Below are 27,143 nucleotides of genomic sequence, written 5' to 3' on the forward strand. Positions count from 1 at the left end.
CCATCTACAGACATAAAGCCCAATGCTCTTCTATTATATCTCCCCTAAAGATACCTCCCCTAAAGAATAATAGCGTACTTTGCAATCAGAGAAATGGTCTAATGTACAAAATGCTACTCCATAGTTAGCTCCAGGGAGAAGCTAAGCGGTAAGGTACACGAAGAAAGTCAATTCAGCCAAAAAATAAAACTATACTAAGTAGGTACTTTCTGGTAAGTATTGTGGTACGTTGTAACATGGGGGTGCGGGCCACTTACAACAGCGTATGAACTAGACTCGCTCCTCTTCTCAAGAGTGGTTGCAAAACTCTCTAGAGCTCCAAAACAGCCACACATTAAGCACCATATTATGTGGGTATTGAGACTATTGGCTCTCCACTACCAGCAGAATGAGTGCAATCCATTTTCTAGTAAGCCCTCCTCTTTAGATTCTCTTTCCAAGGGGTGGGGAGGGTTGGGACTATTCTTATGTAGCTCAAAAGTTAATTTGCGTCACTCTAGGGTCACTTTAAAGGCGAGTGACAAAAGGGTGAAGCCACTTTCCATAAGCTGCGGAAAATACAGACCTAAAATCCTTTCTGGGCTCACGGGAGCCTTGAGATGTGAATCTCTTCAATGAAATTAAAAGGGCAGACTTGAGCACTCTAGGTAAGAGAGACCTCAGGGGATAAAACAGCGGGACGCTTTCACGCAGGTGCAGTACACCACGACCGCTAGCACGGGCCCGGATGAAGGCGGAGCTAAAGGTGCGGGGATACGTCACGGAGCGCGTGTGCGTCACGTCGTACGGGGTGGGGATTTCGGGCATGGTTTTCTCCGCAAGCATCGCGCGGGTGGAGGCCTTGGAAACATGGGGACTCCTTCGGGCCTGCAGACCGACTGCGAGGCGCTGCTCAGCCGATTCCAGGGGACGGACAGCGTACGCTTCGAGGACTTCACGGAGCTCTGGAGGAACATGAAGTTCGGGACCATCTTCTGGTGGGTGTTTCTCGTCCGCTACACGCCTCGCTCCCTGCCCGCGGGCGGTGTGGAAAGTGGCGTCCTTCCGTATTGCAGCGCGTGGGAAGGGCTGACAAGCGACGGCCTCCGAACGCTACCTCCCTCCCTCTCTCCTGCACCTTCGCTTGTGCTCAGGCTACTTGCCTTCCCTGGGCGACTTCATTGTGTTTCGGCTGCATCTTTGTGCGCCCTCCTCCTGACCCTGAGCCAGGCTACTCCCGTGGGCCCTCCTTCAGTCTTGTTCTGCAAGAACCCCATGTTTATAAACAAAGCAAATACACAGAGACAGCCATGCACGCCTGAATTCATTTTTCATACAACCATCAAAGTTGTTTTCTAAAATCACTCCCCTGCTTACCTCTCTTCAGTTGTCCCCATTGCCTTCGGGATAAAGCTCGCACTCTTTCCTAAGGTGTCCAGCAAGACCGTTCGTGGCTGGCCTGTGTCCATCTCTCCAGCCTCGTCTACCAGTCCCCTCCTTGCCTTCACTTGCTCTAGCATCTGTTTTTGGCTGTCTACAAGCGTTTTGTAAACCTGGAGCTTTCCCCCAACTCCCTTTTCTGCTCCACCTTGTTCTACACTCACGTTTAGCTCAAGTGACAATTCCTCAGGGAAGTCGTCTTTTTGCCATTCTAGAGTAAGTAACGTGTTCATGCTTTCCCACAACGCCCCGTAGCATCCTGCGCTTATTTTACCTCACCACTTAACCACATTTTATTGTAATTGTGTCCCTGGAAAGGCAGTATAGGATAGTAAGGGCACGTAGATTGTGGAACTCAGCTGTCTGAATTTAAACGCAGCGTCCACTAATAACTTTGGTCAAGACTTTGCTTGAGCTTCCTTATCCGTAAAACAGACACAAAGGTAATACCTGATATAGTTGTGAGGATTAAATGAGCTAGTATATCTTAAGTGCGTTCTAAGTGTTCAATAAATATTCATTATTACTACTTTTTAATCCCCCCATCCCCCACTTAATTGAGCTCTGTGAGGACAGCGACTGGATGAATGTGGTATTTCCATTAGCATAGTACACATAATATTGAAAAGGCTAAATAATCGAATGAGAATTTGTGATTAAAACTTTTCGAATAAAATTAAAAGTTCTCATTTTTCCCTCCTGTCCATGTAAACTAATTGTGTAGTTTTTAAATTGCAGAGGATGGAGAATGAAGAGCTGTTTATTGTTCAGTTAATGAAAGGAGAGAACCTGCTTTTTAAAAAATGGCTGTTAAATGTAATGCATTTATTATACCTTTTTTGGCGGCCGATACAGGGATCTGAACCCTTGACCTTGGTGTTACTACCACCACTTTCCCAAATGAGCTAACCGGCCAGTTCTGCATTTATTTATAGCTTAATTTGTTTAATACATAGGATACCTCTGAAAAGCAGGTATAATTATCCTTGTTTTATAGATGAGAAAATTAAGGCTTAAGGAGGTTAAGTGATTTTCCCAAGATTACACAGCTAGTTAAGTGGTGGAGAAGATATTGGAACCTATGTCTGCCTGTTTCTAAAGTCCATAACTTTCCATTTACCCGTTCTTGGGAATAAAAGGCATTTCAGGAAAATTTTGTTAGGATTACCACTATTTTTAGCCAATAGGGAAAACGTAAGATGAGAAAAGAAGCAAGGACCACTAGAGGAATGGTGGATTTTCTTTAGAAATTGCTTTGGTTATCAATACTATAGTAGGTATTTTGCATTCTTTTAGTGTGCTTATTATTTGAAGAGCAAAGGTGTCCTGCCCTCCCCCCTCCATTATAATCAGGTATAGTATAGCCCCAATTTACTGGCAACAAAGCTAATTTCTTTATTGTTTTATGCTGCTGTTTTTAAATGAAAAGTTCTGTATGTTTATGTTTGTATAGTTATCAATCACTTGTATCTGTTAAATAATACACTGTGAGACCTTTATTTTAGCTAAGGTTTTACTTAAAAATAGGCCTTTCTTATCTACTAATTTCAGGACTTACATATAGAAAACTGTCCATATTATGCACAAATTGTGCCTTCATTGTTTTATCCAAAGTTGTAAGAAGGAGGGCTGGCCAGTTAGCTCAGTTGATTAGAGTATGGTGCTGATAAGGTCCATGTCCAGGGTTTGATCCTTGTACTGGCCATCTGCCCCTGGTCCCCACCCCCATCCACCTGCCCCCCCAAAACAAACTGCTTATAGTTGAAAGAAGGGTGTTATACTGACTTTTTTTTTAATGGTCTTGCTGTTTTTTTTAAAGATTTTTAGTTAACTTAGTACAGCAAAACAGTTTCACATAGTTTATAAATTATGCTATTTATATCCACAGAAAATATATTTCCTATCTTGTTATATTGATTGAATGACCGACACAAAAGCTTTATTGCTGTGTTGGATATTTGAACAAAGCTTTTGGGAGTATGATGGAATCTGCTTTTCTACCCTGCTCTACTTTCCTATGATGAGCTTTGCAACACTGTGGAGAATTGGGAGGGTGGATTTCATTGTACAGTTTCTCTAACTTTTCCAACTAGGCTTCCCAAGGACAGAGTAGGTTTAGTGCAAATCTCTGAGAGTATTGGGGAAAATGTCTATTACATATTAAAATGCACATAGTTTTTGATTTTTTAACATAACGATGGTTATTTTAATATTAGATGTTTTGAATACATATCCAGTAGTAATTTGAAACCTCTTCCTCTTTACTCTCTGCTGTGGATTGAATATCTCCCCCAAACGCTTTGAAGCTTGACCTCCATTGTAACAGTGTTAAGAAGGTACGAAATCCAATTATGTATTTGAAAAGTAAGGCCTTTAAGAGGTGATTAGATTGTGAGGGCTGTGCCTCTTGAATGGATTGATCCATTCATGGAATAGTGGGCTTGGTTCTGGTGGCTTTGAAAGGAGAGCAAGTGGGAAGGTTAGCTCTCTTGCTCAGCCGGTTTGTTATTTGACATCCTGGTTGCCATGGTACCCTATAGACATATCCCACCCAGAAGAAGGCCCTCACCGGATTTGCCCTCAGAACTGTGGACTTTCCAGCCTCCAAACTTTGAGAAATAAATTTTGTTTTCTTTGTAAATTGTGCAGTTTCAGGTATTCTGTTATAAGCAACAGAAACGGACTAATAATGCTCTCCAATTTGGCCAGTAAAGTTGATGCTTTTGGAAACTGCATCATGTTTGTCTAGCAGTTGCCTGTTCCTCAGTGTGGGAAGCACAGCAGAAAATTACGTCTTTGTGCTTGAATCATGAAAGGATCAGATATGGAATCCCTGTCCAATGATTAGCAACTGCTATTTAAACAAGTATACAGTCGGCCCTCTGTAGCCATGGGCTCCACATCTGTGGATTCAACAAACTGCAAATCAAAATATTTGAAAAAATTGAAAAATAATAATACAACAATAAAAAGTAATACAAGTAAAAAAACCCAACAAAGTATAACAACTATGTATGTAGCATTTACATTGTACTAGGTATTATAATTAATGTAGAGATGATTTAAACTATACAGGAGAATGTGTATAGATTATATGCAAATACTACGCCATTTTATATAAGGGACTTCAGCATCTGTACATTTTGATATCTGGGGGTCCTGGAACCAATCCCCTGCGGAAATTGAGAGATGACTGCATACCTCTCTGGCTTTTGTTCATTACTTATTTGTTTAATGAGTCATATATTTTCTCTTTGTTTTCTAGTGGTAAAATGAGAAATTTAGAAAAGAACATCTTTACAAAAGAAGCTTTAGCTTTGGCTTGGCGATATTTTTTACCTCCATACACCTTCCAGATCAGAGTTGGTGCTTTGTATCTGCTATATGGATTATATAACACTCAACTGTGTCAACCAAAACAAAAGGTAATACTTGGTGAGTTGTTTTCCCCCCAGCAGAAATGTGAAACAGGTAACATATTTTTACAATAAACTGATTTAACTAGGAATGCCAGTGTTTTAAAATTATAATACGTTTGTGAAAAGAGATTTACATTTAATACATCTTTTTTACTCTTCTGTTTACAGATCAGAGTTGCTCTGAAGGACTGGGATGAAGTTTTAAAATTTCAGCAAGATTTGATAGATGCACAACATTTTGATGCAGCTTATATCTTTAGGAAGCTACGACTAGACAGAGCATTTCACTTTACAGCAATGCCCAAATTGGTATGTTGCCCAAGATCATTTGTTTTTTCAAAATGTAGTTATACTTTATTGCCCATAAAGCACCTTAATCTCCAGAAAATGGAAAGAATATTAATAGTGTTCAAGACTTGTAGCCTTTTTAAAATAGGAGTAGAAAATGTTTTCTGGTTACTTTTTTCTGCAAACAAAAATTTAGCCTCTGCTTTCAAATGCAGTGTGTTTCTGGATGCAAATTGTGTTTCTTATTAAGTGAATTGTTATGAGAGGAAAGTAGATTTGGCATCTGCATTTGCTCATGCCTTTATTTGAACATCAGAGAGGTTACTGAAAGAGGACCAAGGAATTTTTATAAATCATTTGGTGAAAAGTTCAAACTTTTAATAAAATATGTTATCTCTTCAGTCTTGTGACAGTTGAGACACTAGGTTGGAAGAGCACTAGTTTCAGTTCTGCCATTAGCTGGCAAATTAACTTTTCTGAATCCCATCTCAATTTGTAAGCACGTGGCATGGCATCTAAAGGGATAGTTCAGAAATCTAATAGTCTTTGGAAAACGGATATTTAATAAACACACATTTAGAGCTGCTTTTGTTTCATCCATGTTTACTGATAGGCAATTTTTATAGCTGGCTTGTATTTCACCACCTTGAAAATGTCCTTTAAAAGACATCTATTATAAATGACATTCATTATCATATAGCTGTCATATAGAATGAAGAAGAAAATTCAGCGCCCTGAAGTTACAGAAGAATTTAAGGATCCAAATGATCGTGTAACAAAACTTATTACTTCTGATGTACTAGAGGTAACCTTACTTTTATGCTCTTGAAGTTTTTTAAAAATTGTTTTATTGCCAACTGTATATTGAGGTTATATCTTCAGCTACTGGATATTGACAATTTTTCTAATGATTTTAAACAGCCATAGAATGCTATTTTTCTGAAGTAGCAGGAAGAAAACACGCTAAATACGTCAAGACTTATAAATCTTACCAATTTTACAAATCTTATCAAGATTTATAAATCTTGAAGCATAGTGAGAAACAAAGATATAGAAGACTGGACTTGGACTCAGGCTATGTGGATTCATATACTAAAATCACAAATTTGTATTTGACTTTAGATGGGTCATAAAACAACAGTTTAAAGTGACTTTTTAAAATTTCATTTCTTAACAATATGTATTTATTTCCTAAGTTCCTTTGATAACACTTATTTTAAAACCAATCATTGAAAACAATGAGCCTATTTTGGTAAAACACAATTTGAAATCGGGAGTTATGGATAAGAGTTACAGCCTTAAAACAGCTTTACCCTCTAAATATTTTGGTATTTTTGTTTGAGTTGTATGGTATTGAGAAAACTCTTTTTTTGCACAGCTGAGTAGTGGTAGTCACTTACCAACTCTTACAAGAGTGAGAAAGCATTTCCCTGAGGTTAAAACAAAATCTCACTATAGAGTTACAGCCTTCTAATCAATGACATTTCAAAAAAATATATGTAGGGAGGTTAGGGAGGGATACTTTAGTCATGTTTTTTAATCTCTGAACCTCAGTTTGTCCCTCATTAATATTAGGATTGCAATCTTTATTTCATCCAGTTGTTATCAGAATTGAAATGAGATGATGCCCAGATAGTGCTGAGTGTGGCATGTGGCACATAGTAGGCCCTTAATATGTGTTTCTTTTTTTTTTCCTGTCCTATCCATTCTCTTTCTATATCAGTAGTAAAAGAAGGATCAGATCTTTAATATGCTCAAAAGTTTTTCTAGATGCTCCCATATTCTAATAGCATCAGCTCGTCAGGTTACATATGATGATTGTAATACAGGTGGCAAGTTGACTTTCGAGAGTACTCTGGGCCTGCCCTGTAAAGTGACTATTTTTGGGCAAGATTCTTAATCTGGTGGTTCCTTGATGGCCTTCAGATGGTTTGTGCACCACCCACCCCCACTCCCACTGAATTGTATGAAAAATGATATCACACATGCAGGCATTTTGTCATGGTGAGTTACCATAACTATTCTTAAAGTTTCAAAGGTGTTCATTTCCCAAAAAAGGTTAAGAATTTTTTCATTTCAAATAAATTAATGTCTACTAAATGTCTGAAAACATATTATAATGCAGGAGGTATGTAAGGTATCTAGATTATTTTACTCCTACAACATTTCTGCAAAATAGGCATTTTTAACAATTGAAAATTATTTATTATTTTTTAAAGTAGGTGTTTTTATTGCTGATTTAAAATTGAGGAAACTGAGGTACAGAGATATTATGTTAGAAAGTAATGGAGCTAAGAATCATACTCAGTTCCGTATGGTTACAGTGCTCATTCTTTGAACAGCAAGGACATAGTCAGCTGGTACTGAGGTTAGAAATTTATTGTTCAGGAAACATTTGAGTGTCTTAAGTATAACAAGAACTAGGATCTTTTCACTCTTGCAGCTTAGCAAGAAAGAAGTGGGAGGGATTATATATACAAAAATGAATGCAGTAAAAGTCCATTACAATAGAATTTGTATTTTGTCTTTTTGGCAGAGGGAAATCATGAAAAAATTTTAGAGATTGGAGAGAGTTAAAGTATATATTAGGCATAGGGTAAGGAGCCAGCCAGTTAGAGGGAAAGATTATGTAAAAGAGAAGGAGCAGAGCAAGTTTCCTGCTGTAGAGGAGATGGGTGGGTCTATGATCAAGAGCCCAGTGAGGAAACTAGCCTTGAGCAAAAGAAGGCCTATTTCTTCCTTCGAAAATCAAGAGAAATGGGTGAGAATGGATTCCTTTAATTCTTTGTGTAGGTGAGAAATAATAGGCAAACAGACCTGATAGCCTGAACTTTAAGTGAGAGCCACGGGGGTTCAAGGAACTGAGAGCTGAGAAAGTTCAGAATAGCCAGTTGTGAGAATGCAAGAGAGATTTAGGGATACAGGTTGAGCATCCCTAATCCAAAAATGCAAAGTGCTCCGAATCTGAAACTTTCGAGCTTTGATATGACACTCAAAAGTCATGCTCAAAGGCAATGCTCATTGGAGAATTTCAGATTTTCTGATTAGGGATGCTCAACCAGTATGTGTCTGCAAATATTCTAAAATCCAAAACATCTGAAACACTTCTGATCCAAAGCATTTTGGGTAAGGGATACTCCACCTGAACCAGACAGGATTTGGTGAGAAATGCTGATATGAATCATGAAGAGAGAGACAGAGGATGTTTTAGAACAGGGAGACATTATTTTTATCAATATTCTTCTTCAAGTGAATAAGGATGATTTGAACTGAGTTGGTTATAATTTCTGACACTTGACTAACTTGGTAGTAGAATGTGAATATTTTTTCAGTGTACCTTTTAAACTGCTTTTTTATTTTAAGCTTGTTTAAGCTGGGGGTGATGCACAAAGGCCTACTCTTTTAGGGTGACTGGAGAGGAGGGTCAGAAGGGCGAGGGTGTGAAATGCCTAGAATCCTCTAGGAATGGAGTAGTCTATGTGAAGTCATCCTGCCTCTATCTAGGATCTTTGGCTTGCCATAGGTCTGCTTTGAGAGCCTTCTCCCTTAGTACCTTTGCTGACTCTCTTTCTCTTGTCCTAGTATAGCCTATGACCCATTCTTTCTCACTGATAATTCTTCAATTTAATACTTTCTGTTTTCTTTCTACTGCCTGTAACTGATATTAATTCTCCATGTCAGAAGACCTGAACTCTGGTCATTATTTTGTCACTTATTAGTTGTATTTTTTGTGGGTAAAGAGGCATAATAAAATGAAAAGAGAATAGGATATCAAATCAAAACATCTGATTTCCAATTCTAGCTCTGCTACTTAAATATGAATTTTAGCAAATTGTTTCATTTCTGAGTCTGTTTCTTCACTTATATCATTATAGTAATGGCCACTACATGCTGTACTCACCCTGTGCCGGGAACTATTCTAGATGTTTTACATATGTAACTCTGCAGAGGAGGTAGTATTTCCCCTATTCTGAAAATAAGGAATCTGAGGTTCAGAGAAGTTAAGTAGTTTGACTCAGAAGTTGCAATGTTCGTTTATGATGGACATGTCAGTAGTTCTCTGCTGGTCTCAGAGCCATATCCCTATGTCAAGTTTTATGTGGTTTTTAAGTCTGTCTGCAATGTGCTTTCTTTCTCCTTACCTCACAGACCTGCCCATTTATTTATTTTTTTCTTGGTGCCTGCCTGGTATGAGGATAGACCTGCCCATTTGGCTGGAGGTTTCTGGGGGAAGAAGGTCTAATGAATAAATGATGCCACAAATAGTGTCATAAATCACCCTTTATTTCTTTTAATCCTGAATCTTATCACTGGAGTAGTGGTGAAGCTTATGGGGATGGGCACACAGTCTGTGGGATTTCTGTGGAGGGTTGGGTGAGAGTAGTATAGGTATTTCCAGCAGAGTATAAAGAACGATGTAAATATTCTTGATGTAATATTATGATGTAAGATATGATCTTAGTTATCAGTAGTGATATTTAATGATACTTTATGCTACAAATAATTTTTGTTATATCCCAGAATGTTCTTTGTTAACTAATTGGTTTTTCCCCAGTGTCTGCCCGTAACAGTGTATCTTAGTTAATGCTTCTCGAGTTGAAATCAGTGAATCCATACCTCTGGAAAGCAGCCTCTTCATTAATAAGTTTTACTGTTTTGCTTACATGATTATGTTATTTTCAGTATACTGTAGCATGTTATTTCCTATCAACTCATAGTCACTTTGGAACATGATTTTATTTTGCACTGGTTTTGTCTGTAAGTTTCTCCTCAAATATTGAAATAAAGGACTCATCTTTTCACTTTCAGGAAATGCTAAATGTTCATGATCATTATCAGAACATGAAACATATAATTTCAGCTGATAAGTCCAAGCCAGACAAAGCGCTCAGCTTGATAAAGGATGATTTTTTTGACAATATTAAGAACATAGTTTTAGAGCATCAGCAGTGGCACAAAGATAGACAGGTATGTAATTGCTTGGTACCTCACCTTGCATTAAACGTGAACGTTTAGACATGGATGGGAATGTTGAGAGGCATCCTAGTTTAGTGGCTATATTCCTGTGGAGATAAGAGTTAGAGGGCTTTATTTTTCAAGTTCCGTCTTTGCCACTTCTTAGTGATGTGATGTTATTTAACCTTACATATGGAGTATACAAATATTTTTGTAGAGTAGTAAGTAATCTTGTTATACCACAGATTTATTATAATCTTTATAATTTCGCATTTTCCAGGGGTCGCACACTGGTGGTCTTTGGGCCAAATCCTGCACACAGATGTGTTTTGTTTGGCACAGAGTTGATCCTAACATTGTTTTTAAAATTTGAATTAATTACCAACATTTAAATATTTGTGGACTTCATCTAAAATTCCAGACATCCAACTTCTCTGAAAAATCAGAAGGTCTCATAACGCTGGTCCCACTTTCCTACATGGCAGCAGATGGACCTGGGTGGTGACTTCTCCCACTGTAGCAGGGCATGTGCTTCTCTGTTTACCATATTCCCTACCTGATATGGTTTATCCATTTTCAAGACTCATCAACATAAATCTTCAGTTTAGTTTTCTTAAACAAAAGTATTGATGCTAGAGCTGCTCATATTTCACACTAACCTTTTGAGCTACAGAAACATTTTACTCTGGAAACCTAAAGGCCAGCCTTGCTAAATTCACCTTTGAAACTACTACTCCATCTTATTTTAGTAAATTCTTCAGTAAAAAGTAAAAGTAAAAAATAAGCAATTTTTGTTTATTTGCTATATGTCTGATAATGTGTTAGTGTTTTCACAAATGCTATATAGATATCTATATATTGTCTTTTAGAAAAATTTGCCACATTTTGGCTTTCCATTATTTGAAGGAAGTTGGCTTAAAACTTAATTTTAAGAAATTTTCAGACAAAGAAAGTGATAAGAAGATGACAGTCTTGGGGAGAAGAAAATAATTTGATTCCTCTACGCACATTTATTTAGTGAGAGATAACAAGTTTTAGAATGTTTGAATACTTTAAGTGCTACAAATAGGTTACACAAATGACCCAGGCATTTAATGTAAAAATCTATTAGTGTTCTCTTTTAGCGTATAAACTCTCTTTACTGAGCATTATTAAGTTCTCTGAAAACCCAAAGGAAAGGAGAATAAACAGATTTTCACAGCATCACTTAAAGTGCATGCTTTCCTTACGTAGGAGGCTTTAAGCATTTTATTGATATATTTTAGAACTATTCTGAAACCTGACTGTGATATTAATGACAGGTGATGAACAATGTTGCAATAATGTGAAATGATCTTTTAGTTTTTCAGTAATTAATAGATTCTCATTGTTCTGAAGTTGAATTGTAAATCCATATATTTGTATATATGAAGTAACTTTTTTGCTCTTTTAGAATCCATCCTTAAAATCAAAAATTAAAGATGGAGAAGAAAAGAGGGAAGGAAGTTCACAAGAAACAGAGGTCAGAAAACTTTGCTATATGATTGCTTATTGGGCAGTAGTTTGGATAGCTTTTTTTTCATTTTATGTGTGGCTGTGAATCTGTATAGTAAGCATTATGACCCTTTGTCAGTATTATAATAAATATCAGAGAAAAATCAGAATCATGGTTCTCTGAAAAGGTAGTTTGTTCTTTACTGGAAACCTTGTGAAAGACCACATCAAGTGTAGGTTGGAAATGAGGGTGTTAACAGTTTTCAGCAGGGTAAAAGGTACGCTCACACCTTAGAGGGGCAGGGAAAAGCTTTTGTAATATGTCTTTTCCCACTTGTCAGCCTTTCAACCAGTGTGGAGCCCAGGCTACTATTTACTGCTTCCTGCCTCCAGAGTTTTCATCCCTCTTGGTGGGTGAAAGACAAGGAGCTGTTTTTGGGTATAGGCAGAGGAGGAGGGAATGGCAGTCAAAGGCTCTGCCTAATCACCAAGGCTTTCGTTCATTTTATCCTCCTTAAATCCTGAATGAAAATGATCAGTAGCTGTGGGGATGATATTATGGCACCTGCTATGTCTGCTAGAGAATGCGGTGTGGATTTATGTCTGTACTCAATATGTGCCCAATAAACGTTAGTTTCTTTTAAACCCTACCTTTTGTCTCAAATCTTACTTCTGATAACAAATACTTGGGTATTCATAATTTTACCTAACGTTTGTGTGTTTTAACTTTTTTTCCTTTTTATGTATTTTAATTCCAGAGATGTGAAAGGGCAGAATCATTAGCAAAAATAAAATCAAAGGCCTTTTCAGTTGTTTTTCAGGTAAGTTATTTCTTTAATAAAGTAATTTGGAAATTGACTGGATGCTTTTTAAATTACATTTTAATTTTTCATGTAAGTAATACATGTATATAGATTAGTAAGGCAAATAATACTGCACAGAGTATGTAGCCCAGCAGCTCCCTGCTCTGCCACATCCCGCTCTTGTGTTCCTGACCTTGGGAGGCAGCCCTCTTCACCATTTTGTCTTAAAGCTATTTCTTCTATTTACCTAGAATTTGATACCCTTTTCATTATTATCATCCGGTTTCTAGTATTCCTGATCCTGGAAGGTTTTAGGGTTTGCTCTCTATCCCTAGAATTCTGAAATTTCATGACAAGGTAACTTGGTGCAGATCTTTTTCATTCATTGTCCTTAGCACTCGTGGTGGCCATGCTTTCAATTTGATAGTCTTCAGTTCTGAGGAATTTTTTGTATTGTTTCTTTAATAGTATTCTTTACTGCATTTTCTCTTTCCTTGAACTTTAATTTTCTTATTTTTCTCTTCTATTTTCAGTCTCTGTCTCTTTTTCTGTTTTTAGGGAGATTTCTTAAACTTTATCTTATGAACTATTATATTGTTTTTTTAATTCTGCTGACTTTTATTACTAAGAATTTTTCTTGTTCTCTGAATGTTTCTTTTCTTACTTTATAAAATGTATATTTCTTTTTTCATAGTGCAGTGTCTTTTTCTCCTTAAGGATATTAACTACAGTTTTTTTGAAGTTTCCTTCTATTTCTTCTGAGTTTTTTTTTTTCTGTTTATTTTGATTTCTGTATTCCATTTTGTTGGCTTTTTTTTCAAATGATTAAAGGTCCTCAGATGTCTATTCATATTTAAGAGTGGTCAAGAGGTGATACATGTTTTTTAATTTCTACAGTTCTTTTTCTTGATCTAGTTATTTTTACCAGAGAGCAGTCTTCTGTTCCCTTGTCTGAGGGAGAAGGGTGGGAAATAAGCCTTATTGCCAATGTTTTGGGAGCCTACAGGAGAACCTCCCAAGAGGCTCACTATCCTTACGCTGGCTTCACTGTACCTCCGTATTTTCAGTAAGAGACTTCATCCCCTTCCTCAGCTGTACCAGTTTCCTTAAGCCTACCTACAGCCTCTCAGGTTTAGCCCCTCCAGAGAGCAAGCAACCTGTTTTCTACACAGGAGGTAGTTAGTTGCCTAACTTTGAGGCTGGGCAATGGGACACTATTCGCTATGTAGGTTTTCATTACATCTAACTTTTTTTAGTCCCATTTCTGATGACTTCAGTTCCCAATCCACTTGGACCAGCTTGTTTTTACTAACTTCCTCAGTGCAGGCAATTAGGTTTCAGCCTTCTTCATTCTGTTAAGTCAGCTGCTGCTGCTCACTTTTCCCTTTCCATCTTTATATATGTGTTTTATCTCTGTTTTTTGTTGATTTATGCATTTTTATTTCCCTACTGTCTTTTTAGTGAGTTTTCAGGAGGGAGCAGTAATAAATTCATGTGTTTAATCCCAGGTTTTTTCCTCATGACTCTAAGAATATGTTTATTCTCTTGGAAATAGTGTACTTTTATTTTCTAGTTGTAGAAATAAGAAGTGATGAATAAAAAAAATTAAAAGTGACTCTAGATTAGTTAGGTGTTACATATTTGGGAAATATATTATGTCTGGGAAGATTCCTATTATCGTTTAACTCTATTTTTTCATGAACTTTTTAAGTACTCTCATATAATGTGACACTAATTGATGTTTAACATATATCTTAAAGCATTATGAAATCATTTTTAAATCATTAAACAATTAAATTATGTTCCCCATAAATTGATATGTGTATGTCATTGCTTGGTTGTTGTTTTTTCCCTTTATTGAAGTACAATTGACATACACTACATGGTTGCTTTTTAAGAATTGTTAATACCTGTACTGCATATACATTAACTGAGAACTCTTTGCTTAAACAAATAAGGAAATTTATTGACTGATGTAACTAAAAAGTCCTTTGGCTAGCTGGCTTCAGACACACAGATTTCTTTAGGACTGGCCTTCCATTTTCCACCTTCCATTTGATACCTTCACTGACTCAGGGAAAACATGTAAGGCTGAAGCTGTTGTAAATAGCACTTAAAGACAGTGAAGAGGGCCGGCCAGTTCAGGAATTGAACCCTTGGTGTTATCAGCACCACACTCTAACCAGCTGAACCAACTGGCCAGCCCCCTTCACTGTCATTAAGTTCTATTTATCATAGATTCAGCTTTGTATGTGCTTTGGTGTAGATTCATTGGAGAGAATTTTTCCTTCCTAATAGATAAATAGCTCTAAATAGAGTTCTGTTATCTATGATATAGATCACATGCCCACCCTTGGAGAAATCACAGTGGCCATGGGGATGTACAACTCATTTTGGCCAGATCTGGGACATATGGTTATACTTGGAGCCAAGTATGAAATAGTCAGACTCAAAACACATAGTGGTGCTGTGGAAAGTAAAGTTATTATTAGAAGAAAGGGAGGATAGACTGTTAAGAATAGGATTAAAATAGTATTTGCCTCTGTACCTCCATTCCCAGCCATGCCAGGTAACAGAACCACTGTATTTTAACCGAGTATGAGTAGATGGTGGGTGATTAGAGCTGCAGAATACTTTTCATGTTGTAAAGACTATGTACATGGCACAAGTAATTATATTAAGCAAGCCAGTGTAGTAGTAAAGTACTTTATGACAAGTATTTCTGTAAATCTTTCCTCATCTTTGTGTATTTTGTCTTTGTGTAAATTATCTAACAGTTGAATTCATTTTATAATTAATTGTGATTAACTGGATTTTTAACTCTTAAGGCATCCAAATCAAGAAGGCATCGTCAAGTCAAACTTGACTCTTCTGACTCTGATTCTGCATCTGGTCAAAGACAAATCAAAGCAACTAGGAAAAAAAGAAACAAAGAAACATCAAAATCAGCAGGAAGGAAGATGTCTTCCAGAAACAAAGGTAACTTTTTAAAGTCTTACTCAACAAGGGAGAATGGGTCTTTCTTACAGCTTCCCCTTATCTTTATTTCTTTATCAAGAAGGATTAGAACTTGTTTAAGAACATTGTGAGATTTAATATTAAAAATAAATTAATTATTTTAGATTTTCTTTTTTTTTTTTTTTTTTTTTTTTGTCTTTTTGCGACCGGTAAGGGGATTGCAGCCCTTGGCTTGGTGTCGCCTGCACTGCGCTCAGCCAGTGAGCGCACCGGCCATTCCTATATATAGGATCCGAACCCGCGGCGGGAGCGCCACTGCGCTCCCAAGCGCTGCACTCTCCTGAGTGCGCCACGGGGCCGGCCCAATTATTTTAGATTTTCAAAATTTTTTTGCTGAAAGGATCTCTAGCAGTCATATCAAATTTATCATTTTATAGATGATGAAATTTAGGCCCATACAGATTAGATAACTTGTCCAAAATAATACAGCTAGATAGTAACAGAAACAGTCTATAGTTATCCAATGCATACTTTATTGGTAATTTTTGTGTGTGAATCAAACTTATGTATAGAATAAAGTATCATAAGTAATGTATTTTATAAACTATATTTCCCTTGAGCTGTATTAATTAAACTGCCACTGCTTTTCTTTTGAAATAGTGTATCTGTAAAATTACCTTTGGTATTTGGTATATCATTTAAAAGAAATGATTATACATTTTAATAGTTTGACTTTTAAAAATTACACAAATAATGTATATTCACCGTACATAAAGTTGGAATTTGATTAGTAGGCTTAACAGAAGAAAAAGGAGCATTAGAAACATGAGTAAATATTTATTGATGCAAATAATACCTAATACAAATCACATTCCTAGCTACTGCAGGAGTATATGAAGATAAGTTGCAGCCTTTAAGCGTTTTTTTTTTTTTTCTTTTTATGTTGCAGTGGAGGGAGAATTAAATTTAAATACCATTAATATATTCCCGATATGATGAAGGGCTGTAACAGGTGCTTCAAGTACACTGGGAATTCAGAGGAGGAGATACTATTATTTATTAAGGGTGATCAAGAAATAACTTCATAAGGAAAATTTTCTACTTCTTTTTTCAAAATTAGCAGATATTGTGAGGAGAATTGTTAGACCAAATTCACTTAGGTGTTACTGAAAAAATCATGAATCATGTATCTAAATCCCAGATATGAAACACCTTGATTAAATGTTATTCCAGGATGCAAGCAGGGTGCAGTTGTTTGGAATCTGTTAATATAATTTACCATTATAAAACAGTTAAAGTAGAAAATGTAAATTCATTTTAATACCTACCAAAGAAGACATTTGATAATATCCAGCATCCATTGTTGATTAAAAAAAAAAAAAATCCTCCAGATCAAGGAGTCAGCAAACTTTTTATAAAAGACCAGATAGTAAATATTTTAGGCTTTGTGGTCCTTTACAGTTTCTCTCACACTGTTCAGCTCTGCCATTGTAATGTGAAAGTAGCTATAGATAATACAAAAACAAATGAGTGTGGCTGTGTTTCAATAAAACTGTATTTACAAAGCGGGTAGTGGGCCACATTTCACCCAGGTGCCATAGTCTAAAAGAAACAGAAGGTTACTAATTTAATCTAGTTTTAGAAGTGTCTGTGTGTGTGTATTAGACCACAAACCACCTATGTTTAATGGTAATGCATTAAATATATCACAGTTTTATTTATATTGTTCTTGTAGAGCTAGTAACTGTAATTAGACAAGATTGTAAAATGAGATAATTAGATAGGATAGTGAAGTGAGATACATCAGAAAGAGAGGCTACACAGTTATCATGATTTGAGAATGATTTTATGCCTAAAAAATATTGTAAAGATAATTACCTGAAAAAAAATAGGAACAAAAAATCTGGTAGCGTAAGGGATACCACTATGGACCTTACAGAGATTAAAAGGTTAATAAGGAAAAATTGTGAATTATTTTATGCCAGTAAGGTAGCTTAAATAAAATGGATAGATTTATTAAAAGATACAAGTTTACAAAATTGACAGGGAAAAATAGAAAATCTGAATATTCCTATGACTGTTGAATAAATTCCCAGACAACTTCACTGGAAATTTTAGCAAACATTTAAGAAAGAAATAATGTCAGTCCTATATAGATTCTTTCAGAAAATACAAGAGGGTTATCATTGAAAGAAAAGAAAACTAAAGACCAATATCCCTCATGAACATACACGAAAAAAATCTTTACAAAATATTAGCAAATTGAATCTGTCAATACATTAAAAAGGCAATATATTATGAGCAAATAGGGTTTATCTCAGGAATATAAGGTTGGTTTAACACAAGAAAATAAACCAATGTAATTCATCATATTGGCAGAGTAAAGGGGAAGAACAGTGTATTCATTTCAATAGATACAAAATATTTGACAAAACCCAGCATCTATTCATGACAAAAACTTTGAGAAAATGAGGATTAGAAAGGAACTTCCTCAATCTAATAAAGAACTTCTGTGAAAAACAATAGCTAACATCGTAGTTAATGGTGAAATCATGCCTTCTTCCTAAAATTTAGAATAAGGGAAGAACACCCACCTGAATTGCTCCTATTGAACATTATACTGGAGGTCCTAGCCAGTGTAGTAAGGCAAGAAAAGGATTTAATAGACATTCAGATTGGGAAGGAAGAAGTAATACTGTGTCTGTTTTCAAATGAAATTAATTTTTATATAGAAATGCCCCAAAATCTACAAAATAGCTACCAGAACTAATAATGGAATTTAGCAAGGTCACAAGGTACAGGGTTAATATTTCTCTACACTAACAATGAGTAATTAGAAATTGCAATTTTTAAAAAAGTGCAATAACAAAACCACAAACTACTTACATATATAGGTAACAAAATATGTACAGAATCTGTATGCTGAAAACTACAAAATAATGATGAAAGAAATCAAAGAAGACCTAAGAAAAAAAAAATCAAAGAAGACTTAAAAAAAGAAATCAAAGATGACCATGGAGAGATACATGGTTTTTATGGATTGGAAGACCCAATATTAAGATGTCAACTTATACCAAATTGTTCTATAGAGTCAATGCAATCCCAGTAAAAAATCCCAACAAGGTTATTTTATATAAATTAACAAGCTTATTTTTAAGTATATATGGAAATGAAAAGCAAGTAGAGTAGCCAAAACAGTTTTGAAAATTAACTATAAGGCTTCAGAAATCAGGACATTGTGCTATCTGATAGACATATAAGTCAAAAGACAAAAGCTAGTGAGGATTTGGAACAAGTGGAACCTTTATATGATATTTGTTGGGAATCTAGTCACTTTGGAAAGCTGGCAGTCTTTAAAAGTTAAACATATACTTCCCATATTAACCAGAAATCTTGTTCCTTGGTATTTATTCAAGAGAAATGAACTTATGTTCACACAAAAATTTGTACATAAAGTTTATGGTGGTTTTATTCGTAATTGCAAAAATTGCCAATAGCCTAAATATCCTTCAACTGGTATTTGGATAACCAAACTGTGGTATATCCATACAATGCAATACTACTCAGCAATAAAGGAACTAGTAGTACATGTAACAGCATGGATGAATCTCACAGGCATTGCGCTGAGTGAAAGAAGCCACATACAAAAGACTACATACTGTAGGATTCTATTTACAAGTATATGATATTTTTAAAAAAGGCAAGTCTATAAGAACAGAAAACAGATCAGTGGTCGCTAGGCACAAAGGGCAGGGGAAGGTGTTGACCGCAAAGGGGCTTGAGAGAAATTTTGGGAATGATGGAAATGTTTTGTATTTTGATTGCAGTGCTGACTGTACAACTAAGCATTTGTCTAAAGTCCTAGATCAGTACATTAAAAATAGTGAATTTTATTGTTTGTTAATAATTCAATAAATCTGACCAACAACCAAACCAACACAAAACCAGAGGACATGAGGAAAAGATTGTTTAATTATAGTTTAAAAATTTTCTGAAGCATCAGAGATACTTAGGTTTAGAAACTCACACAAGCACTTTTATTAATCATCAATCTTCATACAGGCACAGCAGGGAAGTAAGCTGGTCGAGCTGCTCTCGTAAACACCTGAAAAACAGGTTTTTTAAATGTGGCTGAGGAACAAAGGAAGAACAAGTGCAAGAAAGGAAAGAAGAGAAATTAAATGAAAGTTCCTTTCTTCTTAAATGTTTGCCACATATAATTTATGAGCTATCACTTCCTTCACTAGCCGTATTTCATTACTTAATTTAGTTACTGAAAATGTTGTTTTGTAAACTCTGAAATTAACTTAAGTACAAGCTCTGTAGCACATCTGAGATTTGTTATTGCACTTACCTAGGGTATCAGGGAAGATTTAACCTATGAGAAAGAATAAAGTATAATAAAATACAATCTAAATTCAGATCTCTGGACATGGCTTAAGTATTTCAGCTGCCAGCTTTGTAGCTCATAAGGTATTACAGATACTCTGAAGTAGAGGTAATAACTTGAATTAAGATCCAAGTGCTTATTATTTCATAATTTGTCTTTAATCAAAAGTTTCTTTCCTTAAAGTGGAGAAGGTATTTTTGATTTCATGGGGTTTTTTTTTTTTTTTCAAAAAGAGGAGACATATTTTATAAAAGGCAAATGATGTCGCAGAGCCATTTGTGGCAATCATAATAATGTTAAAATTTGTAATTTTAGAAGAGCTCTTATAAATTAATAAGAAAAATGGGCTTAGGACATGAACAAACTATTCACAAAATATAAGCAGTCAATGCACAGAAGAAGAGAGATGTAATCGCAATAATTGAAGAAATGTGAATCAAAACATGATTTTGATGTAATTTATTATATTGGCAAATATTAAAGGTAACTGAACACCCATTGATAGTGCAAGTATGAGGAGATACAATCTCTGAATTTAAGTGGCAGAGTAAATTGGTACATCCATTTCAGAGAGCAGCTTGGAATCATCTGTCAAAATTTCAAATGTGCATGTCTTTTAATTTAGCCGTTCAATTTCTAGGAATTTATCCTGTGTAAATGACAGACACAGAAGGCTGTTTATTGCAGGATTATTTGAAATGGCAAAGACTGTAAACAACTCAGATGTATAACACTGAGAAAATAGGTAAAAAAAATTATTGTCAATTCATGCAGAGGAATACTTTGCAGTTATTAAAAAGCTGGAGAGAATTCTATATATCCTGACATAAAAATATGTCCAAAATAAATTGGTACATTGCTTAGTGAAAAAGTCTTTTTAAAAAAGAGTATGATCCCATTTCTGTTAATAAACATACACACACACACACACCACAAACACACAATAAATAGCACTGAAGAAACCTAGAAACTTTGAAGTCCATAAATTGCACTAATGTTTGAATTTTATACGAAACCATGTGTTACTTTAGTAATGAAAGAATCCAGAGACCTTAAAAAAATAAGATAAACATAAGCTACGACAAGTAGAAGGACTGGCATGAAAAAAGTCAAAGTAGCTGGGAAGTCTAGAGTGGGGGGGGGGGTCCATTTTGGCTGGAGGGTAAAGGATGTGTTGAGGAGTTAACTGTTAATAATGCTGGAAAAATATGTCGAGGATTGTATTGTGACCAGGCCTTAAATGTGGAATCAAGAAGTTTATATTTAATTTGGTAGGCAGAGGAGAGTCATCTGAAACTTTTGAGCAAGAAAGTGGCATGACCAATTTTTTTCTTGAAGAAAATTAATCTGGGAGTAGTATGGTAGGTAGGTGGGGGCAGACTGAAAATAGGAACACTAAGTGCAAGGCTGTTGCAGTAATTCAGGTTTAGGAGTAGTGAATATCTGTCTAGGTGGTTGTAGGAATTATGCAAGCAGGCTAACAAACATGAGAGCCAAATATGGAGGCTGATAGAGAGGGATGAAACAAGAGTGCTTAATTCCAAAGTGCTGGGAGAATGTTGGTGTCTTTAATGTTGGAGAAATATAGATGACATGAGAGGTTTTCATTTGGGGGAGAATTTGCTCCAATCTGCCTTTCTAGCCTCAATTCCTGTAGTAATAGCTGTCTGGCACAGCATATTGATTGAATTTACTTATTTGTATTTCTGAAGCTTCTGCTGTGTACATTCACCATTCCTAGAATACAAAATGCATCTTGTCGGAAGGACATCATTAATAGTAATGATATGATGGTGAAGATTATAGCAGTTACCATTTATGTAACACTTATTACCTGCCAAACTTTTCTCACGTGTCCAAGGTCACCTACCTGATTCAGTAACAGAACTGAGGCTTGAATAAGAGTTTGTCTGAACCCAAGGCTGAGTCTTTAACTGCTGTACTGTGCTCCTCTCAGGTAATTGGAAATGTGGATCTGGAGCTAAAATTAGACATACACTTAAGTAAGCTTATTCTTAGTTGTGTTCTAGCTGCATGTCTAGTAATGGTTTGTTTTGAGAAGAAGTAACGGTCTATTATGATAATCGCATCACACAATTAGCTTTGAACATAGTAAAGCTATCTACCTGAGACCCTCTGGGAATTTAGTTTTGTGGCTAATTGAGGTTAATGATTAAAATGTCAAAATTTACTTTTTAAAAATAATTGTTCTGGTTGATTTTGTTCTAAAATATGTTGCATTCTTTATATGTTTCTTGTTTTCTACAGTGTTCATTTATCACTTTTATAATTAGAAAATACTAGAGTAAAATTTATTGTGCTCTCTCATTTTCTAGAACACTGTATCCTGAATATAATTTAATTTTCTCCTGATGGCTTATGGTTATCATCATGAGCATATTTTACTGGGTTTTATAATATAATGATCTTATCAAGAAATAGCTTAAGTTTGTGGGACAGTTTATACTAAATGGCTTTGTGCTGCAGTACTATATCAGTTCTTATGTCTTATTTTTTTTTAAAGAGTTTCTGTGACATTTACTGTAAGTGGGTATCTTTCTGTTTTCAGTGTGCAGACTTGTACCAATATTTTTGGCCTTTTGCTGCCTCTAAACTGTAATGGTCTAGGAAACTGGTTGGTCATTCATTACATTTTTATGTACAATAAATGAAATTAGATTCTGGATAAAAGCCTGAGGATAAAAACACCTGTGACTAAAGTTCATGAGCTTTATTTAATATGTGGATTTTGAGATAAATGTTATAACATTTATGTGCTCACTTCTTGATTCCTGACTGCATTCTAGGTGGATGAAACATTATATTTGTTCTTAAGGTCTTTCAGAGAACACAGGTTCCCTTAATGTAGAAATAGATCTCTAAAATGTAGTTAATTGTCCTGTGACTAAACGAAGTTTTGTTTCTCAGCAGTCAGTTTTTAACTCAGAAATCATTTCCTTGTCATTGTTGGATAGATTCTGTTGGGTTGTAAATACAGACTTATAAAAAATCATTAATATTGATATAGATGGGCATGGCTAAAAGATTGTGGAGAATAATATTAGTAATTTTGGGTAGATGATATTAATTATAATTTTGTGAACAACTGAAAAAAAATTAAGTTCAAAGTATAAAAAAAAGATATATGATTAGCTATGGAAAGAGTTTTCCTAAAAGATTATCATATTAAAGACCATGTAAAAAAGACTTTTGGAGTTGCGGGTAAAGGTAAAATCCTATTTTAATGACTTATTGGGAAATTGGTATTATTTTATTAAACTTGCATTGTGTTTAAAATGGGAGCATATTGCTACGGTTTACTTAACTCTGTCTTGGAGCTCTCTGTTCATTCCGTAAACTCTGCACCCCATAAAGACTCCAGCATATATGCGTTCAGAGCAGAAAGCTTAAACTCATTTTTGTTTAATTTCTTGCATCCTGTGTTGACAGGTACTTATTAACATATCTGCTCTATGAAATATTGTTATAAAATAGTTAAATCCACATTTAATAAGTTATAAATACTTATTTATTAAATCAATGATAAGCCCCTACCATATGCCATGCACTTTTATGTGCCATGGTGCTGGGGATCATCATGTAAACAAACCAGACTCTATCCTTGTAGCCCTTACATTCTAATGGGAAGAGGCAGACTATAAAGAAACAAATTCATATACAACATATAGTGGTAAAAGTGTTGGGAAGAAGAAGGAATAAAGAGTGGATAGGGGTTGCTTTTGGGACATGGAAATTGTGTGCTGAGTGACACCTGATGTGACAGTGTTATTTGATAAATTTGATTAGGATATTTCTTCAGGCAACAGAAGGCTGATGTAGAAAACCTCCAGTGTTTTTGAAAATGGAATGTCAGTGACAAATTATGGCTAGAGGAATATATGTTATAGAGTTTATGTGGTGACAAAAAAAACTGTGTTTACATTCAGAAACAAGAATGTTAAACTTTAAAGTTATATTTGTGATTAATTTGATAAAGTTGAAGTAAAACACATGATTATTCCCTAATGTCTGTAGATATAACTCCTGTTGTGTGTGATATTGAATAAGGTGTCTGTGTTTGGCTAATTTTGTTTTTTCCTCTTTTCTCCATTTTCTTTATTTTAGTGGAAGAATTAGAGCCTATATTCAAAGCACAAATGCGAATATATTAATACATAAAAAAAGATGTGTATTGTAGATTGCATATTTCTGTTTACCATTATAATTTGTTTTTAAACACTTAATTTTTATGTTGTAATAATAACATTTGTGTAAAATGTTTCCTCAAAGATTAATATTCTTTGTTTTCATGTAAAATCATTTTTCAAATATTTCTAAATATTTTCAGGTAACGTGCAGAACGTACATAAGGAAGATAAAACTTTAAGTCTGAGTATGCCTGTAATTACAGAAGAGGAAGAGGAGAATGAAAATTTTAAGGAAACAGGTATAGATGAAATTTTGTCAAATTGATGAAGGAAACTTACACTCATAGAGCATCATGGTTCAGAACCCTCAAAGAGCATGGCAGTTGGCTATGTGTTCTTGTGATCTTTTTATCTTTGACTCATTGGAGAATTTCAGTATTAATCATATCATTCATTATGATACTTACAAGTGAATGATAATACAAGGGTACTTCAAAAAGTTCATGAAAAGATTCACATTATCTTTTAATTCTATTTTTCCACGAACTTTTTGAAGTGCCCTCGCATACAATGAATACTATCAGTTCATCTTTTTAAAGAAGTCTCTCCGAGATCTCTGGCCTGCTTTCCTCTGAATAATGTTTTATTGGCCTGTTGTACTGTTTATCCTGGCTGCTGCTCTCTTACGGGAATCTGTTTTCTTTTTCTTCTTAATTTTTTAATTTGTTTTTTCTCTTTTCCTTTATCTGTTGTTCCTCTTTTATTTTTCATTGGTGGGAAATATTCTCTTTAAACCCTTCATAATTTTCATGTTTTTGTGCCTTCTATTACTTTCTTTGCCTTTAGGTTCACAGCTGTTCCTAGATGGGTACTTACTTGAGTATTGGTTATAGCATCTGCTGTGGGAGCCAGAAATATGCATGGCACTAATGTTTTGGGTTGCATTTTCAGGTTTAATTGAAATGAAATTGAAATCTTAGTCACTTTATCTTTCTTAGCACTTTCCTAGATAGCTTTCAGATCTGGCACACCGGGTCCATGCTAATTTTGGGTAGGGCACACCCATATGAAACAACGTCAACATAACTTTTTAATTATTAAGCAAGATTTAGGATGACTAAGATCCACTATCTCAATAGATTGATATTGCAGTAAGATTGAGGTCTCACTATCTCAGTGTATAGTAAGTTTTAAACTGCAATATCATTTTGAAGAAAATATTCATGTATATGTCAAGTTTAAGATTTCTTGTTGGATCTTTGCTTCATCGGCATTTTTGTTGTATTATAACAGTTGAACATCTATATAGTTTAAATGTGTATTATCAATTAAGTATTATCATTTAAGTGTCAGTTGTTTTTTTAAAATCTGACAGACTTTTTTAACTTTGTGTCTTTAGAGTTCATTGTACCCAAGAGGAAAAGAAAACACTGAATGAAGAGCCTGGTGTAGTTTTTAATTTGGGGCTGACAGAAGGAAAGATTTATATATTTTGTGTATTGGACAAGAAGACTGCCAGTATTAAAAATAATTCTTCTGGGAAACTAGTTATTTCTTTGAAATGACAGCACCTTAACATAATTCTAGAATAAAAGTACAAAAAATTAGAGTAAGAATTTACTCTTAAAACTTAATTTTAACATTTTCTTTTATGAAATCTGCATAGAGATGAAGTTTGTATTTGGAATGTAATAGAAATAATTGTTATTTGCAGATTATTACTATTTTCTATAACTTTTCATGATGTAACAGTTCTGGTAACACTATTCTGTTCTATTTAAAATTTTTTTCTTGAAGTATTAATGTTTATTACATGTAAATGACTATTTTGTATCTGTAGTCTGGTAGATTTGTTTATGATGTGTATTTACTATTTTGTGTATTGTATGGTTAAGTCTAATAAAGTTTTTGCTTTATTTGCTTTATTTTTTAATATATGAAACCTCTGTGGCCAATAACTTATGTGACTAATAACTTAGGAAGTTCACAGCTTATTTTGTACTGCTGCACTGCACTTAATTAAATATTTTTTAGTGCTCGTTTTAAAACTCCCTTTGGTCTAATATATACTTGTATGTGTGTATACATGTATGTTTGTGTATGTGTAGATATATGTATTTGTGTTCATGTTTATACATGTAAGATTAGTCAATACATTATGTAAGTACAGTACTTGAATACTGATTATTTCTGATAAAACCTTAGGGGTTAGTAATGTAAACTTCAGAGTGTGTCTCAGGTACAGAATAATTAGTATGCACAGGAAAAATTCTATAGCTTCATGAATGTGCCTCTCTGTTAATTTCTCTTTGCATACCTTTAAATAGAAATTGCTTGAGCCATGTTTGAACTTCCTGCCAATAGCAGACTGTCTCCATGTCATGTGCTTGGCTCAACCTATCTTACTATTGATTATGCTTCATATAGTTTTCCAGTATTGTATTTTTGAGGGATTTAAAGTATGGGTTGAACATTAAACCCAAATCTGCAAATGTCCTGTGAGTGAAAATGTGTGATATCTATAATATATTTAATTTTTAAAAATCAAAATACTAGTACTGACTGACCCATATAAAACTTTAATTTATTCTAATTTATGCTGTCATAATTGCTACTGAAAGCAATTGTTTCCCTGAATGACTTCAGATGTCCATACATAGGGCAGTTTTCATAATATAGGCATTGGGTGAAGCTTCTGGGATTTAAACATTCTAGGGTTGGGTCGCTTGGAGGTGTACGTTTGTTATTGGCCAGTTGTATACCAGGTTATTTGCTAGAACTTTTCTGATCATTAAAGTTTACAAACATTGTACAGCTAACACAGTGAATTGCCCTCTATTTTTCCACAACAGTACTTATAAAACGCATGGTACCATTTCACTTGTACAATGAAGAAATGGTACCTCAGGATAATTGCCTTGCCCACATTCACAAAGTTAGTAAGTGATGCATCTGTGATATAAACACAGGGCTTAGGCGTATAATTTCAGTATCTTCTTACATAAGCCAACAAAAGTGGAAATCCACAGGAATACTTTTGACTGTAAGCAGTAAAACCCCACTTCAAAATTGGTTAAACAAGGACATTTTATTTTATAGCAAGTTGAATCGCAGTGCAGTATGGCTCTGGTCTGTATAGTACATCAGTTCTGTGATGGCTTCATATACCCAGGTTTGGGTTTTTAGGGAAAGCTTTTATGTCAGTATAGGGAACAGTTTACCAGCCAAGTTCCAGCTGCTAGCCAAAAGCCAGCCTTGCAAGCAAATCTTCCTAAGGATAGCATTCTCA

The 27,143-nt window shown here is 35.0% G+C and overlaps 1 protein-coding gene across 1 annotated transcript; it reads left to right on the forward strand.

Annotated features, from left to right (window-relative positions):
- Nucleotides 1–790: 790 nt before the first annotated feature.
- On the forward strand, nucleotides 791–25,447 carry SNAPC1 (small nuclear RNA activating complex polypeptide 1). Its single transcript, XM_063091274.1, has 10 exons — nucleotides 791–977; nucleotides 4,685–4,844; nucleotides 5,007–5,147; nucleotides 5,827–5,931; nucleotides 9,936–10,094; nucleotides 11,515–11,583; nucleotides 12,314–12,376; nucleotides 15,187–15,337; nucleotides 24,055–24,153; nucleotides 25,254–25,447. Exons 1-10 carry the CDS (start codon nucleotides 850–852, stop codon nucleotides 25,286–25,288), a joined length of 1,110 nt encoding a protein of 369 aa, XP_062947344.1. The 5' UTR covers nucleotides 791–849; the 3' UTR covers nucleotides 25,289–25,447.
- The last annotated feature ends 1,696 nt before the right edge of the window (nucleotides 25,448–27,143 follow it).

Source organism: Cynocephalus volans, chromosome 3 (genome assembly GCF_027409185.1).
Source record: "Cynocephalus volans isolate mCynVol1 chromosome 3, mCynVol1.pri, whole genome shotgun sequence".
Classification (NCBI taxonomy): domain Eukaryota; kingdom Metazoa; phylum Chordata; class Mammalia; order Dermoptera; family Cynocephalidae; genus Cynocephalus; species Cynocephalus volans.